Raw genomic sequence first — 17,153 nt, 5'->3', positions numbered from 1 at the left:
CTTTGTGCAATTTCTCCAAGTTTGTTTAAACACTTAAATATGGAAATGCTGTACACAGCAGAAGCTCAAATAAGACTTAGGAGTATAAATATAGAATAGTTATTAGGTAACATTAGTCTTATCTGAATTTATGCAACAATTATAGTGTCATTTAGCTTTTTTTCCCCAAACATAGATAGATAGCTTTGTGCAGTGGAATAAGCTCAGAACTGAGAACTGGAAAGCAGAGCAGTAGATTCAGCTCTGACAGTTTTTAGGTATGTGACTTTGGGCAAGTTACTTAATCTTTCTGGAACTCAGTTTCCTCATATGCAAAATGAAAGAATCTGACTCAGTTGATTTCTCCTGGTTCTTCTAACTAAGAGTTTGTGAGTCTAGGAGGTCATGAGCTGGATAAAGTTCCAAACTCAAGTAGGTGAAGAAAGCCTGAGAGATAGTAGACCAGAAAACAAGGAGCAGAAGTGGTACTGAAAGGTGTGTGAATTTACAATGAAAAGCCTTGAATTTGAGTTCTGGCTCTGACATCTATTAGTTCTGTGACCTTGGACAGATAACTGATGCTTTTTGAACATCAGTTACCTCATCAGCAAAATGAGGAAATTGTACATAAGCCATTAGTGAACCTTTGAGATGGAGAATGTTGAGGAAAGACTGAATTACAATGGAAAGTGCTAATTATAGTACTCATCTAGAGCTTGGCCCCTAAGGTGATTATAATAGGAAAGAAAACACTAGTTTATTAACCATAGAAATTTAGGCAAATATGTATTATTCCAATACTTTTTTAATTTTGTCAGATGCTAGAAGCTGGCATTTAAATAACATCATGTATTTTGGTTCTAGAGTGGTAAACTAGTAACAAAGATGTTCCAGAAGATTCAAGAGTTAATTGATGATAAAGAAGCTCTGGTGTTTGTGCTGATTGATGAGGTATGGGTCTTTACCTACTGAGTCATTATGAAAGGGGGCATTCTAAGAAATCAGTTCATCTTAATGGTGTTAAGAATAGATATGATGATAGGCATGATGATGTCTATTGGGATTAAGCTAATTATATGAACTCGTTAAAAAATCATGAAATAATAACCTAACCATTATGACATTTCTTTTTCTCCTACCTCTAGGTGGAAAGTCTTACTGCAGCCCGTAATGCCTGTAGGGCAGGCACTGAACCATCAGATGCAATCCGGGTTGTCAATGCTGTTTTGACACAAATTGATCAGATTAAAAGGTAATATGGGAATGTAGAATGTTAGAGCTGAAAAGTTCATCTTGTCCAACAACTTCATTTTACAGATAAGTAAATTGAGGCCTAGAGAGGAAAAGTTACTTGGCCAAAGTTGCACAGCAAGTTAGAGGCAAAGACAGGACAAGATTTTAGGTTTTACTTATGGGAGTTAGTGGCAGAAGGGACTTCAAAGACCATATAGTACAACTCCCTCATTTTACAGATAAGGAAACTGAGGTCCAGGGACTTTAAGTGAGATGAAATAAGTAGCATTTGTTCCAGAAAATTCCTTATAAATGCACAAATTGGACTCTAAATCTTGCTTTCAAGATATCCTAACTAAAAATGAAGTTAAATGTTTGGCACTGAGTGTTCAGTATGTTTTATAGTGTTTATAGCAATATGATAAAAACTGAAAGAGGACTTTTCAGGAACTTTTTGACAAGATTTTTCTGAAAAATGTGTTTTCCTGATAATATAACAACCTTTTATTTGTTCATGGTCCCCAGTTCTAAAAATCATTATATTGTACAAAATGTCAAATACTGCTCCCAGACTTTTGGAATACTTTTGAAACACTAAGGTCAGAAGACAGGAATAACCTTATTACCATCTAACTGCATCACATCAAACTCTTATTGTAGTTTAACTATAGGATCATATGGTTAGATTTGAAAGTGTGATATAGTGGAAAGAGTATTGCAGTTGAAGTCGGAAAATCAGGGTCCCCCAAGTTTTTGGGAAAGCAGTTTTGAAAAGGTTCATTGGAAAGATAGGTAGCAACCTATGAACTAAAATACTCTAGAGGAAATCAATCCAGGAAGGATGGGAGATGCTCCATGAATGAAATTCTGAAGCTATCGTGGGAAATAATTTCAATAAGGAAGAAAAATAGAATTTGCCTCAAGACAGATAGACACATGGGGAATTCACCCACCAGTTTAGACTTTAAAAAGAAATATATAAAAGATAGTGCCTAGTAACATGTTTAAATATAAGAGCATGGCACTGTTTTCTTCATTTTCAAAATGGAAGAAAATAGACTCTGTAAACTGTAAGCCAATGAGTTTGCCTTTGATTCTTGGGAAAATTCTGGAAAATTCTGAAGCAAACATCTGGAAAGGAGAAATAGTTATTACAAAGAGCCAGCATGCTTTGTACATAGGCAGGCTATACCTGAATAACTTTGTTTACTCTTGATTGCATTGCAAAGTTAGTAGAAGAAAGGAGTGTTGAGGATATAGTTTACCCAGATTTTAGCAAAGGTAAATAGAGAATAGCTAAATAGAGAAGGCTAGTTCATGACTACTGTCTTCAGGTTTTTGAAAGGTTGTCATGTGGAGGAAGAATTAGCCTTCTCTATTTGGTCCCACAGGGCAGAACCAGAAGCAAGGGGTAGAAGTTGGGGGAAAAAAAATGAACAAGCGAATTTAGGCTTGATTTTAGGAAAACCTACCAAACATTCAGAGTTGCCTTGAAGAAGAATGGATTACCTAGAGAGATGGTAGGATCGCCTTCATTGACGGTCTTCTAGCAGAGACTGGACAGCCACTTGTCAGGTCTATTACAGTCTGGATTCCTTTCCTCTGTGGGTTGGACTGGATGACTTCTGTGGTCCCTTTTCTCTCTTAAATTCCATGATTCTGGGAATCATGCCTTAAATAGTTACTAGCAAAGTGATCATCAAGTCGAGTGACCTCTAAGCACATTAGGTCACTTGTCTATAAATTAGGACAGTGCTACTTGGACTGTCTATCTCACAGGGTGGTTGTTGTTAGGAAAATGATTTATAAACCTTCATGTGCTATATAAAGTGAGTTATATAGCAATAATTAGTGTTTTAGAGTTATTTTTTTTAATTAATAAATCTATATTTTTTTACTCTCACCCCTCCCCTACTGCCAAAAAAAAAAGGAAAAGGAAAAAATTGTAACAGATGTGCATAGTCAAGCAATAAATGCCCTCATTGGCTTTATACAAAAATATACATGTTTCATTTCTGCATCCTAAATCTATCACCTGTCATGGATAGCATGTTTCATCATCAGTCCTCAAATCATGAGTGGTTATGGTACTGATCACACTTTTTACAGCTTTTGAAGTTGTTTGCTTTTATTGCATTGTTATAACATAAATTGTTAGCTTGTTTCTGTTCATTCCATTCTTCATCAGTTTATAAAATTTTTCAAAATTGTTTATTTTTATAATGTTCACGCTATAGCAGGAATTGTTCCAATGGTTCTGCTTATTCTTTATCAGTTCATATGTCTATCTCTTTGAAATCATCTCTTTCCTTCTCTTTTTCTTTAATTCTTTTTTATCTCGTCCCTTCCCCCACCCTAAGACAGTGTGCATTCTGAATACTCTTTCCCCTAATCTGCCCTCTCTTCTGTCTCTTCCCTCCCTTCTCTTATCCTCTTCCCTTTCTATTTTCCTGTAGGGCAGGATGGTTTCTGTAACCCATTGCTTGTATATCTTATTTCCCAGTTGCATGTGAAAACAATTTTTAACGTTTGTTTTTAAAACTTTGAGTTCCAAATTTCTCCCTTCCTCCCTCCCTACCCACCCTCATTGAGAAGGCAAGCAACTTGATACAGGTCATACTTGTGTAGTCATGCAAAACACTTCCATAGTAGTCATGTTGTGAAAAACTATTTCCCTTCATCTTATCCATCCCCTCCCCCCCCGTTTATTCTATTCTCTCTTTTAACCCTGTCCCTCCTCAGAAGAGTTTGCTTCTGATTACCCCCTCTCCCAATATGCCCTCCCTGCTCTCTTATCCCCTTCCCCCCTATTTTCCTGTAAGGTAAGATAGATTTCCATACCCATTTGAGTGTGTATGTTATTCCCTCCTTAAACCAAATCCAATGAGAAAGATTCACTCATTCCCTCTTACCTTTCCCCGCTTCCCCTCCACTGTAAAAGCCTTCTCTTGTCTATTTTATGTGAGATAATTTACCCCATTCTACCTCTCCCTTTCTCCTTCTCCCAGTATAATCCTCTCTCACCTTTTAACTTTATTCTCCAGATATCACCCCTTCATCTTCAACTCACCCTTTGCCATCTATCTATCTATACATATAATTTTTTCCACTGCAACTACCCTAATACTGACAAAGGTCTCATGAGTTACAAATATCGTCTTTCTATGCAGGAATGTAAACAGTTCGGCCTTAATAAGTTCCTTATGATTTCTCTTTCCTGTTTACCTCTTCATGTTTCACTTGAGTCTTGTATTTGAAAGTTGAATTTTCTATTCAGCTCTGGTCTTTTCATCAAGAATGCTTGAAAAGTCCTCTATTTCACTGAATGTCCATTTTTTCTTCTGAAGGATTATACTCAGTTTTGCTGGGTAGGTGATTTCTTGGCTGTAATCCTATGTCCTTTAACCTCTAGAATATTATATTCCAAGCCCTCTGGTCCCTTAATGTGGAAGCTGCTAAATCTTGTGTTATCCGGATTGTGTTTCCACAATACTTGAATTGTTTCTTTCCGGCTGCTTGCAGTATTTTCTCCTTGACCTGGGAACTCTGGAATTTGGCTACAATATTCCTAGGAGTTTTCCTTTGGGGATCTCTTTCAGGAGGTGATTGATGGGTTCTTTCCATTTCTGTACCCTCTGGTTCTAGAATACCAGGGCAGTTTTCCTTGATAATTTCTTAATAGGTGATGTGTAGGCTCTTTTTTTGATCATGGCTTAGATAGTCCCATAATTTTTAAATTCTCTCTCCTGGATCTATTTTCCAGGTCAGTTGTTTTTCCAATGAGATATTTCACATTGTCTTCTTTTTTTTATTCTTTTGGTTTTGTTTTACAATGTCTTCATTTCTCATAAGGTCATTAGCTTCCATTTGCTCCATTCTAATTTTTAAGGAAGTATTTTCTTCAGTGAGCTTTTGGACTTCCTTTTACATCTGGCCAATTCTGCTTTTTAAGGCATTCTTCTCTTCATTGTCTTTTTGGACCTCTTTTGCCATTTGGGTTAGGCTATTTTTTAAGGTGTTATTTTCCTCAGTATTTTTTTGGATCTCCTTTAGCAAGCTGTTGACTTGTTTTTCATGATTTTCTTGCATCACTCTCATTTCTCTTCCCAGTTTTTCCTCTACTTCTCTTATTTACTTCTCAAAATCCTTTTTGAGCTCTTTCTTGGTCTGGGACTGATTCATATTTTTCTTGGAGGCTTTGGGTGTAGGAGTTTTGACTTTGTTGTCTTCTTCTGTTTGGATGTTTTGATCTTCTTTGTCACCAAAGTAAGATTCTGTAGTCTGAATTTTTTTTTGCACAGTTTGCTCGTAATCCCAGCCAATTACTTGAATTTTCAACTCTTTGTTAAGGTAGGGGTCTGCTTCCAGTGTGGAGAATGCACGTCCCAAGCTTTGGTAGTTTTGTGCAGCTGTTTTCAGAGATACTTCTAGGGACCTGTAAATTTTCAGTTCTTCCAAAGTGGTATGATCAAAGGTGAGGTGTTTACTCCTTTCTTGGGCTGTGCTCTGGTCCATGAGTGACCACAAGCACTCTTTTCTGCCTTGGAACTGTGAGGAGGATTTCCTCTCCACTGCCACTATAGCACGCGAGCGCTCCTCCTTGCCATCCAGAACTGGGATCCAAATCCAAGCATGGGCAAAGCAAGAGAATCTTACCTCAGCACCAGCAAAGAGATCCCTGCAATTCACCTCTGATTCCCCCCTCAGTCTGTGGACTGAGAGCTCCAGAAGCAGCTGCCTCCCTGGGGCTGTGCCAGAACTGGGTCTGGAGCTGAGCTTCTCTCTCACCTCAGTCACAGACCTTTCCTACTGACCTTCTAAGTTCTCTTTGGCGTGCCTGGGTTGAGAAGTCTGGAAACTGCCACTGCTGCCTGTGATTCAGTCCACTGAGTTCTGTTTTGGCTGCACACCCACACTGAACTGTGTTTCTCTCCCAGCCCGGCGCAGTAGATCTTTCCAATCAACCATCCAGGTTGTCTTGGGCTGGAAATTTGTTTCACTCTGTCTTTTTGTGGGTTCTGATGCTTTAGAATTTGTTTAGAGCCATTCTTTACAGGTATTTGGAGGGGTTTGGAAGAGAGCTCAAGCAAGTCACTGCTTGTACTCTGCCATCTTTCCTTATTTCTTACAGCACAATAGTATTTAATCAGATTCAGATTATTTAATTCAAACTCCTCCTTTCATTGATGAGGAAACTAAAGTTAAGTGACTTCATTTAACCAAGTTTACACAACTATTATATAGCAGAATTGGTATTCAAGCCCCAGTCTTGTTATGTCTAATCCAGTGCCCTTTCTAGTCAACATAAATGCCTTGTTTTAGGAAATATAACTTGACCTAATTAATAGAGCAAGGAGAAAAAAAAGTCATGGTAAAAAAAAAAAGTCATGGTTTTATTACGTGTAAATATGCATGAAGTGAGATGATGAACATCCGAGTGACTTTTTTTTTCCTCTTGGGGTCTACTGAAGGTGTTCTGTAAAACTGACTGCCTTATGATATAGACTGCTAACAGAAATACCTTATTGTACTTATACTTTAATTTTGTGCTTATAAATCTTCTAGATTGGCAACTTTGGGAGCAGGATTGAGATCATAAGATCAAAAATCTGATCTTGAAAGAACCTCAGAAGCCATGTGGTCCTCTTGCCTTTTTTTTATAGATCAGGAAGCTGAGGCACATGGAGGTTTTTCTAAATCACATAGCTAGAGGGCATAAGAGTAAGATTTGAATCCAGGTCTTCTGACTTGAGAGCCATTGTTGCTTATCCTTCTTATGCCTGTACAAGCACAATTTATGGGATGAGCTGTTAGAGTAGTTGATTAGAGTGTGTTAGAGTAGTATCATACAGGGTTTTCAATTTCATCCTCATGTAGGTCATTTCAGTTTACATAGAAAATCTCTTCCATAGCTACAAATTCTATGTCTAATCCTACTTTGTCATCTTACATATCTACTCATGTGTTGGTGATGGTAGGAAATGGGTGAGTGAATGTGGATGGTTCAGAGGAGACATTCATTGGTACCAGGAACAAAACAAATAAGTTACCCCATACCAAGTGGATTGACTTTGCCACTCATGTATGTGAAGTTCAGCATGTTATCATTCATAGTTGACAGGTTCCCTCTGTTGAAGGGTGCTTCTTTATTGTATTCATCTTTTTCTTGATCTCTGTTTCATGATAGAATAAGATCCCATATTCTCAAGGAACTAAGTTCTAGCACTGCCATGCCCTGTGAATCTCTCTAGTTTAACTAATGTCAGAAATCAAAGGTCCTATTTTATATTTTATTTTACTTTAATGTGGAAACTTCCTTTTTGTCATTGTTATTGCTAATTTAGTCCATGGAAACGTCTATTAACAAAGATGATGGGTTCATTTATTTATCCTGTGTTGCTACAAACATTTAAAAACAAATACTAAGCACTCAATGCCAAATAACCGACTTTCTCATTTTATGGTTAGAATATTTGCAAAGCAAGATTTAGAGTTCAATTTGTGTATTATTCTAGGTAGAACTAAAAAGAGGAGACAGGGAAGTGTTCCAGGAGGTTAGATAAAAGGAATTCTACTACAAAAGCATCTTTGAATATTAATGTCATATTTTCCAGGAAACGCAAAATATATTGGAGCCTAGAGAGATAGGGAGAGCAAGATAAGTTAAGAGTAGGAAAGAGGGCATCCAAGTGCAGAGAATGAGTCTCTTAGACCTGCGAAATTGGCCTTGAATAGCTATATTTGGCCTCCCTAGGAAAACTGAGGTACTTTGATAACAGATTTTCTCTTCTGAACCACTTAATAACTCCAAAACAATTAAATCAGCTTTACTTTCAGGGCTTGTCTTTTGAGTAATAAGAATAATTTCATGGGCCAACTTAACACTCCTCCCATCCCTCAAATCATCCCCTGATCAAGTGTTTCTCCATTTGCCAGTGCTTGAAATTCTTTTAATGGGGGACTGAATCTTCACTCCGCAATTAGAGATAAAAGTTTAAAGTTGACTTAAGATGAAGTTCTACTTCCTATGATATATAAAGTTGTTGATTTGTTTGATTTTTAAAAACGTTAACCATTTCTGTCTAAAGCAGTGTTATCTCTAGCAGTTCCTAGTAGTTTCATTAAGTGAAATATCATTGTATTTTGATAATGGCAGCAAAGGAGCTCCAGATTTGGCTGGTGACACGAGGTGACCTGAAGTTGTATGGCTGAGGAAAGCTGGCAACACTACCTCCCTTTTAGCCTAAGGGATCTAGTACCTTTTGAGAGTTGTCATTTCTGGTAGTTAGTTACAACTACATTGACATGGATAATACTCTCACATACCCTACCTCTGTGTTTTGTCATTATTAAAATTAAGTTAATTGAACTATACACTAAATTATCCCATGATGAGGTATCCATAATATCTGTTTTTTTAAGGAATGCAAATTTCTCTGAAAATGTGAAATGTTAGGCAAATAGTGTTACCATATTAGATAGAATAGGTATGACATCAGATGTTTCTTTATCTTAATAGGCATTCAAATGTTGTTATATTAACAACTTCAAATATTACTGAGAAAATTGACATGGCCTTTGTAGACAGAGCTGATATAAAACAATACATAGGACCTCCATCTACTGCAGCTATTTTCAAAATTTATCTTTCTTGTGTAGAAGAACTAATGAAGGTAAGTTTTTATTTATTTGTTTATTTGAGTACTACCTTGTTTGATTTGGTTTAAAAACGATTTGTTCCCATACAATTTTTAGTAGTAGGATTTGTAATTCCCTATTCCTCTAAGATAGGAATTACAGCCTTAGTGTTTCTTACAGTTTGACCTAGTAGTCAAAATTATGTTTTTAACTTGTTTTTGATCTTTTGGGAACCACATTTGAAGATCATATTTCAGTACTTGAGTAACTTGAGTTTCTGCTTGTTTCATCTTCCTTTTTCCTTCAACTTGTTTTTATGACCCTGCCTTTCTTCAGAATTGTGGTTTGTGCTATTTGATCTTTGAAGCATTTGGGTAACTGAAGATTGAAACAGATTACTCTTTTTTGTTTGTTTGTTTGTTTTTTATTTATTTTTTGTGCCCTGGAGGCAACACTTGTTTCTTAGCTTATGCTCACTTGCTTTCACTTTTTAGTCTTGCCTGAGTGTCTAATCCAACCTCAACAATTCATTTCCCATCCATTCCCTTATTGCTGAGGTATTTCAAATATTTGTAGGATGTCAAAGTTACCACTTAGTCATCTTTTTAGTTGAGATGGTTGTCTGGTTTTTTAATACTTTCTCTTTCTTATCACTTCCTCTAAGTTGATAATCTCTTTACTACCTGTAGGTTGCTCTGAATTGCTGCCACTTAGTAAATTTATATGGTGTCTAGGTTTAAGAATTTCATTCATCATCCAAAATTTAGAATCACTGACAAAGAAAGGTGTAATTAAGGCAGAGATGAGGGTAGAAACAATGGTCAGGCAATTTTAAATGTAGAACATTATGTTAAGTGCTTTAAAGGAATAGATAATCCCTGCCTTAAAGACTAATTATAAAGACATTCACACAAAAAAACCCCAAAAAAACAAAAACCACACATAAAAAGGACATAAACATGTTTGCAAAGAAATAGCCTGTTATCAGTTAATTACAATAGTCTACTTGTGTAAGTGTTAAGAGAATGTGAAGTCCCTGGAGCACTTCCTGCTGAGCTGGATTGAATTAATTAAGGAAGCCTCTGTGGGGTAAAGGAAGAGAAAAGGAGTCTGTAGGGAATAGGTGGCAGAGGAAAACTACCAGACACAGAGTTTTGAGTGATACAGGGAGTAGTAGATCAGAGTTTTTATTTTTCAGAATGAGCTGCTGTTGATAGATTATTTATTTATTTATTTATTTGTTTGTTGCTTAGGCAGTTGGGGTTAAGTGACTTGCCCATGGTCACAAAGCTAGTAAGTGTCAAGTGTTTGGTCTGAGGCCAGATTTGAACTCTCCTCCTGACTTCAGGTCCGGTGCTCTATCCACTGCGCCACCTACCTGCCCCCGATAGATTTTTTAATTTAAGAAAGTAACTACCCTCTATAATTTTTTTAAACATTTATTAAATCATACCTTCTACCATTTTTATATAAAGATAAATCCTAGTTCATTTCCTTAGCTTTGATGTCTCATATACAGCTCAAAAGAGTGTTGGTAACCTAATTAGGGACACAGGTTTGAAGTTTTGGCTTGCACATCTTAGCATTTTTCTAGCCATTTAAAAATTAATTCCAATATAGGCATCCCTATACTTACAGACACTCAAATTGCACAAAAAATCTATCCAATCAAAGATACCACTCCTGCCCCATCCATCCCATTTCCAGGACCGGAAATAAAAACTTAAACTTTTAACATTGTTTATGCCGTAGAATTATAGATCTAGAGTTTGAAGGGACTTTAATTCTGCCAAGTTATACTTTTTATAGTGAGATGACTTAGTTCCTTAGCTACCATTTCTGACGTTGTTTATGTGGGAATACGTTCTCATGCCTAATGATCAACTTACACAGGAATTTGTTGAACAGGATCCAGTCACAATTTGGGGGACTTAACATACCTTTTTATTCAAAATAGTATATTTAATTTAATTTATTTATTTATTTTTTTGTGAGGCAGTCAGGGTTAAGTGACTTGCCCAGCTAGTAAGTATCAAGTGTCTGAAGCCGGATTTGAACTCAGGTCTTCCTGACTCCAAGACCAGAGCTCTTATCTACTGTGCCACCTAGCTGCCCCAAAATAGTATATTAAACATAATTATAATTCACACTTTCTGTAAGTCTCACATGATTAAGTATTTGAAAAATTTTTTGATAATACTAATTTAATATTTCCTTTTCATTAGTGTCAAATAATATATCCACGGCAACAACTATTGACTCTTCGAGAACTAGAAATGATTGGATATGTTGAAAATAATGTATCAAGGCTGAGTCTACTATTAAGTGAAATTTCAAGGTGAGAATCTTCATTTTGAAACAAAAAAAAATTTGTTTTTAACATGTTTTGAGCTACAATGATTGTCAAGTAATAATTTTAGTCTAGATAAACATACAAATTTAGAAAGTCCCAAAAATATTTAAATGATTTTTTAAAGTGTTCATTATAAAGTTTTCCATATGAACAGATAGAAGGTAAGACAAAATAAAAATTATTGCCTTAATTATTATTATTTAACTCATTTCAAGATAGTGGTGAAATAGAGAAAAATATAGAGATATAGCCCTATCCCTCAAGAATTTTAATATATTTGGGGAGATGAAATCACATTCTCTTCCTTCCCAAATGCTTCTGTCTCTCCCTGCAAAAAAAAAAAAATTAATTAATTTGTATTTAGGTATATGTGTGTATATATATGCACGTATGTGTGAGAAAATACATATATACATACACATATGCATATTGTGTTATATTTTATTTGTACATTATATTAATTATAATACAATACATTTGTTATACAACTGACATTAATAGGTATTAATTATATGTATGTGTGTGTGGATTATATATGTGTGTATATGTACATATGTATTGTGTATATGTGAAGTGATACAAGGACACTCTCAAGGTCTCTCTTAAGAACTTTGGAATCGATGGTGTGACATGGGAGACACTGGCACAGGACCACTTAGCATTGCGTACCTACATCAGAGAAGGTGCTGTGCTCCGTGAGCAAAGCAGAATTGAAACAGCTTAAAAGAAACGCAAGATGCACACATTTAGAGAATCCACCCCAAATGTTCAAACAGACTATTTGTGCCCAACCTATGGTAGAACATTCCAAGTTCATATTGGTCTCATCAGCCACAGTCGGATGCACTGAAACTTGACTCTAGCACAGTGATGTCATTTTGGACCTCTTCGAGAATGAAGGACAACAGCCAACCAACCAGTGTGTATGTGTATATGTGTGTGTGTATGCATATGTGTATGTGTACATATATACATACATATGTGGAGGGGGAGAGAGAGAGAGTGAGAGCTTCCATGGTAGAAAGTAAGCTTCTTGAGGAGTACTTTCACCTTTGCCTTGGGTGCCCTATTACTAACACCTAGCACAGTGCCTGGCATATAGTAGGTGCTTAGTAAATGCTTGCTGATTGATTAATTAAAAAATGAAATTAAAGGATATACTGCAGGATAATAAGCAATAAATACCAAATTAGTAATAGAGAAAATAAATCTTTGAGATTGAAATGGGCCTTCAAGAATGGATAACATTAACTAAATAGCAAAGGCACTGGATGATGCAGGCAACAACATGCAAGGTGTGGTTGGAAGCATTTGAATATAGCACTTTGGTTTTAGTGGATAATCTGAATATGAGAGTAATAAGAGATAAAACTAGAACAAAAATTGGGCTAGATTTGTAGAGATTGTTGAATGCTATACTGGAGTTTAGACTGCTCTCTAGGTAATGGGGAACTATTGAAGATCTAAGGCAGAATAGTCATAAAGAAAGCAACATTTTAGGAAAATAATTTGGCAAGTGATGTGCTAGTTGGAGGGAGAGGAGCAAGACGAAGCAGGAGACCCAATGGAATCTAGTCCACACATGAGCAAATGAGGGCCTAAACTTGGGTTAGTTATACTTGCAGCTAGGTGACGCCATAGTGTGCAGAGCACTGGGCCTGAAGTCAGGAAGACCCATCTTCCTGCTCAAGTTTGGCCACAGACACTTACAAGCTGTGTGACCCTGGGCAAGTCACTTAATCCTCTTTGCCTCAGTTTCCTCATCTGTAAAATGAGGTAGGGAATCAAATGGCAAACCACTCTAGTATCTTTGCCAAGGAAAACCCTAAATGGGGTCACAAAAAGTTGGACAAAATTGAACAACAACAAAAACTGGAAGTGAAAGGGGGAAAAAAAGCATTGAGTACCTACTATGTGTCAGATGTTGTGTTAGCTACTGGGGATACAAATACAAAGAATGAAGCAATCCTTACTTGTAAGGATCTTATATTCTGATAGAAGATACAACAAATACATATATGAGTATATACAGAATAAATGTAAAGAGAATAAATGCAGGAAGGTTAAGGAAAATGAGAACTGAATATAGGTTATTCAGTTTGCTGGTTTGAAGGTCCTTGATGACCTTAGAGGATTCATTTTCAATAGAATGGGGTGGGGCATCCTCCAGAATGCAGGAGGGTTAAAGAGAAGGTTGCTAGTAAATAAATGAGGGGAGAATGTGGACTCCTGGTTCAAGAAGTTAGCAGTAAAATTTGAAGGAGAGGCCCTAGAGTGAGCCAGCCTGAGACTCGGGACGCTGTCCCCACAGTTGTCGCAGGTGCTTTTGGGTGCTATAGCCCATGCCACCTGAGCACTGGCATATTCTGTGCCATGAGGAGGGGCAGTGAGACTGCATGTTCCCTAGCTGGAGTGCATGTCAAGCACAAGTGAACCATTTTCTGCTGCCTGGAAGAAGTTTGCTACTGAGGATGCTGGGCCTTTGTCCAAAATTCTGCAAGTCTTGATCGTTCAACAGAGGAGAAAAAGAAATGTGAATGTAAGACTCCAAAGTGAAGCCAGACAAGAGACCCTGTGGGTTATCAAATGAAGAGGAAGAGCCTTGCTCAAAGCTTACAAAACAAAATACAGACTCAGTACCTTCACTTAGCAAAGATAAATTTTCTTATATGAGAGGTGCAGTTGTGGTTTATACAGATGACTGCTGTGCCAGTAATGGGAGGAGGAAAGCACGAGCAAACATTGGTGTTTATTGGGGGCCAGGCCATCCTCTAAATGTGGGTGATAGACTTCCTGGGCAACAGACGAACCAAAGAGCAGAAATACATGCTGTCTGTAAAGCAATAGAACAAACCAAGAATCAAAACATCAGTAAGCTGGTTCTCTGCACAGACAGTATGTTTACTATAAATGGTGTAATGAGTTGGGTTAAAGACTGGAAGAAAAATGGCTGGAAAACGAGCACAGGAAAAGATCATTAACAGAGAAGACTTTGTTAAGCTTGATACACTTATTCAAGGCATAGACATTAAATGGGTACACGTTCCTAGTCATTCAGGGTTTGCAAGCAATGAAAAAGCTGATAGATTAGCAAAAGAAGGAGCTAAAAAAATCCCAAGAATCCACATAGCATAATTTTTTAATCTAATTAAAGAGCAAATCAAGTGCTCTTTAGTCATTATTTGTGTGAAAATTTGCCTAGAAGACATGAACTGTTGCAGGTAGACTTGGGAACATTCTTGTTTGGTCAGAAAGACCGTGTGGTTTTCTGTTGAGGTATGGCTCAATATATTAAACTACCTTTTACTTTAAAGAAAAAAATGGAAGGAGAGAAAATTAGGTCAGTAGGGTCAAGTAAAAGTTCAATGTTGAATTTTCATGATTGTTTAATTTTAATACAGGACTTTGTAAAATACATCTAGATTTTAGATGTAACATAATAGTTTATGAGATGTATTCTAATAGCTTTGTTTATATTATACAGAATGAAGGGAAGATTTTACAATTATCAGGTTTAATTTGATGACTATACAGTTAGGTCTTAATTGGTTTGAATAATGAATCCCATGAAGCAGTTGGCGTTATTTGAATTTGCACTCTATTTCTATTGGTCTGGAACCAATTACCATATTTACATGCAATTATACTTTAAATAATGTGGATTCAAATAATGCAACCACATCACAGAATTCTTTGTTGACATTAATTGGCACCTAGCTATATATAAATAAATGAGGATAATTCAAGACCAAAAATGGATTAAATTTGGCCTAAATCATCTCAATTGGCTGTTTATATAATTAACAATCTTTAGAACTTCTTTGTACTTATGCTTGTAGTTCCTTCCATAGGTTTAACTGAAGTTATTACTTATATGACTAAATGAAGAAATACACAGGAATGTGTTGACTTATTAAACTTATCCTTAGGGCCAGTAAATTCATTGGGTGCTTATTGGGAAGTAAATGTGCAAAGTTGGCTGACTCAGGATTCTTGGACATAAATAAATGGAATTGTTTCAAGCTCTCACTTAGCTACTTACTTTTCCTTCCCTGGGGTGTTTTCAGTCTTTGGCTTTAGAAAGCAATCATGATTCGTCTTAGAATGTATTTGTGGTTAATACTGAATTTTGCTCTGCAATTAATGTTGAAAAATATTCATAGAAAAGAACCATCCGTTTAATCTATGGAAAAACAATACTTAGAATTATTTTGTTATGTTTATTTTTAAACAGGAAGAGTGAAGGACTTAGTGGCCGAGTCTTGAGGAAACTTCCTTTTCTTGCCCATGCATTATATATACAAGTAAGTTTTTGTTCTCACTATTTTTTTCAATTGATGTTTCCATTCTTGACCATCATTAGCCACTCACAGAGCCTTAACTTAAATTGCTTCTCACTTAAAGCCTTAGCTTGGAGCAACTATACTACAGGATATATGCCAAAGATATTAAACAGTCAGGCCATTTGAAGACATGTTAATGGCAAAGGCAATAATTCTGCCAAATGTAAAATCTTTACTAGTCATGCCTGACAGCAAGGTTGGGCCTAGGAAAAATGTGAAGTGAGTTAAATTTACTTAGAGTAAACTTTTCTTCCTATAACAGGGTCTGCCCTCTCCATAGTATCTTAGGCTCAGGACTTAGAATCATAGAATCTTAGAGATGGAAGGGTCTTCAAAGGTCATCTGATCTAGTCCCTGCCTGCATCATGAACCCCTTTATAATATCCCTGATGAGTCATTATCCAGCCTTTGCTTGAAGATGAAAAATTCAGGTCTCTCTCAGACAGCCCATTTTGGTTTTGGATAGTTCTAATTGTTAGAAACTTAAGCTTTATGTTCAACTGCAGTTTTCCTCTCTGTAGCTCACATCCATGACACCTCTGATAGTCTCTTTCCAATCAGCATAAGGGCCTCTAGCATTCTCTGTGGCTTGCCTTCCCTTTCTTTATCAAATTCTAATTGGAATTTAAAGCCCTCCCTTCATAATTTGGCTCCTGGCTTCCTTTCCTGACTTATTGCATAGCCCTTCTCTGCACTCATTTCATAGCCCTTCCGTACATTTATTCTGGGTTCTAGCCAGTTGGCATGTGAACGGCTCCCTGAACTTGACGCTTTATCTCCTGTCCCCCCACCTTCCCATAGTTGTTCTCTCTAACCAGGATGCAGTCTCTCTCTTGCATCCTTTATCAGAACCTCTTCCTGGAGTCAACGAGTTTTTATTAAGTACCACTAACAGTAAAAGGAATTTTCTTACATGTCTGTTGGTACTCTAAAAGGGCCTGGTACAGTACTGGAAAATGCTAAGAGCTCAGGAAATAGTTGTTAATTAAAATTACCACCGCTCCCCCAGGCATTTAAATGGGATTCTTGGATATAATGTCATAACCCAGTGACCGAAATGTCTGGTGCTGGATTTTCAGCCACTTTGCCAGGCCAGTGTAGGAGTTGTATTTGCATGATTACCTGCTAGTTTGCCCTAAGTAACTATAGCTTAAGTCTGAAAAGATGATTAACAGCTAAATATTGCTTACAAAGTGTTTTCTTTGCCTTGTACTCTAAGTTTAGTCATTACTTTTACCCTGTATAAATTCGTCTCAGGCTGACTTTTACCACCCTTGAATCCCTAGCTGCATTGTGCTGCTGCCACTCATCTCTTTCCAGACCCCAACAGTAGATCACTTCCACCATCATCCTTCATTCCTGTTCACCTGCTGTAGAATGCCATTAGAGGAGGTCACATTACATGGTTATGGCCTGGGTCCAGCACAAACCCAGGTCGTCCAATCTCATTGGGGTTGTCATTTTATCATCTCATGCCCCTCTCCTCTCCTGCTGCATTCCCTCTTCCCACTTCCCTTTTAGCAGAGGACCTTCGCTGGCAAAATTGAGACCATCCCTCATGAACGCGATGTCCTCCCCCCTTCCACACTTGAAATCCCCTCACCATC

The 17,153-nt window shown here is 37.0% G+C and overlaps 1 protein-coding gene and 1 pseudogene across 1 annotated transcript in view; both read left to right on the top strand.

The window, feature by feature from the left end:
* Positions 1 to 17,153, top strand: part of TRIP13 (thyroid hormone receptor interactor 13) — a 36,524-nt gene that overhangs the window by 16,087 nt on the left and 3,284 nt on the right. Inside the window, exons 9-13 of the mRNA XM_027868963.1 lie at positions 844 to 930; positions 1,125 to 1,231; positions 8,732 to 8,885; positions 11,076 to 11,188; positions 15,438 to 15,507. Of these exons, the coding sequence (XP_027724764.1) occupies positions 844 to 930; positions 1,125 to 1,231; positions 8,732 to 8,885; positions 11,076 to 11,188; positions 15,438 to 15,507 (531 nt within the window). The remainder of the gene's footprint in view (positions 1 to 843; positions 931 to 1,124; positions 1,232 to 8,731; positions 8,886 to 11,075; positions 11,189 to 15,437; positions 15,508 to 17,153) is intronic.
* On the top strand, positions 11,834 to 14,338 carry LOC114048055 (annotated as a pseudogene).

This window comes from Vombatus ursinus, unplaced genomic scaffold, assembly GCF_900497805.2.
Source record: "Vombatus ursinus unplaced genomic scaffold, bare-nosed wombat genome assembly UNPS02014791.1, whole genome shotgun sequence".
NCBI lineage: Eukaryota > Metazoa > Chordata > Mammalia > Diprotodontia > Vombatidae > Vombatus > Vombatus ursinus.
Note: the sequence above shows the minus strand (reverse complement) of the source record. Positions and strands in the feature narration are given on the sequence as shown.